The following is a 1,699-nucleotide window of genomic DNA, read 5'->3' on the forward strand; positions in this document are numbered from 1 at the left end:
TGCACCAGTCTGGGGAGCCGTCGGGCCGGGCACCCGCTTCAAGGCACGTATCCCAAAGAGATGCTAACATCTGTGGGCACAGGTGTGGCTCAGGCCATAGCCCATCCTGGGGCAGCAGCATTCATAGTGATGCCGTGGAGGACTCGGGGCCCCAAGGGGCAGCCACGTGAGGGGTGGTCCGTGATGCCCCCTCCCTGTGCCCAGGATGGAGGCCTCGTGTCTGGAGCTGGCGCTGGAGGGCGAGCGTCTGTGCAAGGCTGGCGACTTCAAGGCAGGCGTGGCCTTCTTTGAGGCTGCCGTGCAGGGGGGCACAGAGGACCTGAAGACACTGAGTGCCATCTACAGCCAGCTGGGCAATGCCTACTTCTACCTGAAGGAGTATGCACAGGCACTGGAATACCACAAGCATGACCTCCTGCTGGCCCGGTAAGTGGCGGGGCAGGGCAGCCCTGGGGCCCTGGACCCCAAGCAGGTGGCCCTACCGGGCTGGCTGCACCTCACAGCAGCATCTGGAGGTTCTGGTGGGCGGGTGGACACTACCCTGCTCTCAGGGAGGAGGGGAGGGGGCAGTTCCAATGTAAGACAATGACCAGGTTCTCAGGGTCGAGGGGTCCCCAGTGGGGCACCCTTAACCTGGGAGAGGGGCTGGGGAGGGAAGCCCCCTGAGGGGGCTGTGTTTAAGCCGAGACATGTAAGTGCGTCTGTATGTCTGTTGAGTGTGAGCATGGTGTGTGGCCCAGTGTTCCGTGTGTATCCGTGTGTGCCCATCTTTGACTCTATGTGTGTCTGTGTGACCCAGAGCACTACCTAGAGGTCAGTACCCCTCATAGTGGTGGGTGGAGGCCTGTTCCCCAGACCTGGCCCAGCAGAGGACCTGGACCTGAGCTGGCTGCCTGGCCCAGGGCTGCCCTTTGGCTCTGCCCACCCAGCCGTGGGGCCCCTCCCAGCATCATCCCGGGGGATGCAAGCTCCCAGTCAGTCCACGCTGGTCCCCAAAGCCCAGTCCTGCCCCACCCCACACCCAGGTTCCCCATTGGGCTCAGGGGCCTGGCCAGTCCTCAGTCTGGCCCCTCACTCCTTCCTGCTCTCCAGGACCATAGGTGACCGCATGGGGGAGGCCAAGGCCAGCGGGAACCTGGGCAACACGCTCAAGGTCCTGGGCCGATTCGACGAGGCCATTGTCTGCTGCCAGCGGCACCTGGACATCGCCCAGGAACAGGGGGACAAGGTAGGGGCCTGGCCCTCGGGCCGCCTGCCTCTCCCACCCCTGCCTGTGTCCAGATCTGGGCATGGGCAGGCAGGTGACACACCCCTCGCAGTCCCATTGCGCTACCCTCCCATGGGAGGGAGGACAGGGTCCGCAGACCCCGAGTGACTTGGAAGAGCACAGGGCAGAGCCCTCAGAAGCGGGAATGCTTCTAGCCCTGCTGGTGCCGCGGGGCTGAGACCCAGCCCCATCTCCACACTCGGCCCTGCTCTGCCTCTTGCTGCCCTCCCCCCATCTGCCAGCTCCCCTTGAGGGGAGCAAAGGGAGACGGGGTGGCTTTGTGGGGAAGCCCGGACAGTCGATGGAAATACCAAAGAGGTGGAGCTGCTGCAGGTCACAGGCCCTTGCTGACCTCCCTCCACAGCCCTGTAAAGCGAACCTCCCTGCTCCCCCTGTACAGATGGGGAAACTGAGGCTGGAGGGTGATGTGAC

At 64.2% G+C, this 1,699-nt stretch overlaps 1 protein-coding gene across 1 annotated transcript in view; it reads left to right on the forward strand.

Moving 5' to 3' along the window:
• Positions 1–205: 205 nt before the first annotated feature.
• The window catches only part of GPSM1 (G-protein signaling modulator 1), a 30,649-nt gene continuing 29,155 nt past the window's right edge, over positions 206–1,699 (forward strand). Inside the window, exons 1-2 of the mRNA XM_008573188.1 lie at positions 206–426; positions 1,093–1,228. Coding sequence (XP_008571410.1) covers positions 206–426; positions 1,093–1,228 — 357 coding nt within the window. The remainder of the gene's footprint in view (positions 427–1,092; positions 1,229–1,699) is intronic.

The sequence above is a fragment of the Galeopterus variegatus genome, unplaced genomic scaffold, assembly GCF_000696425.1.
Source record: "Galeopterus variegatus unplaced genomic scaffold, G_variegatus-3.0.2 Scaffold889, whole genome shotgun sequence".
NCBI lineage: Eukaryota > Metazoa > Chordata > Mammalia > Dermoptera > Cynocephalidae > Galeopterus > Galeopterus variegatus.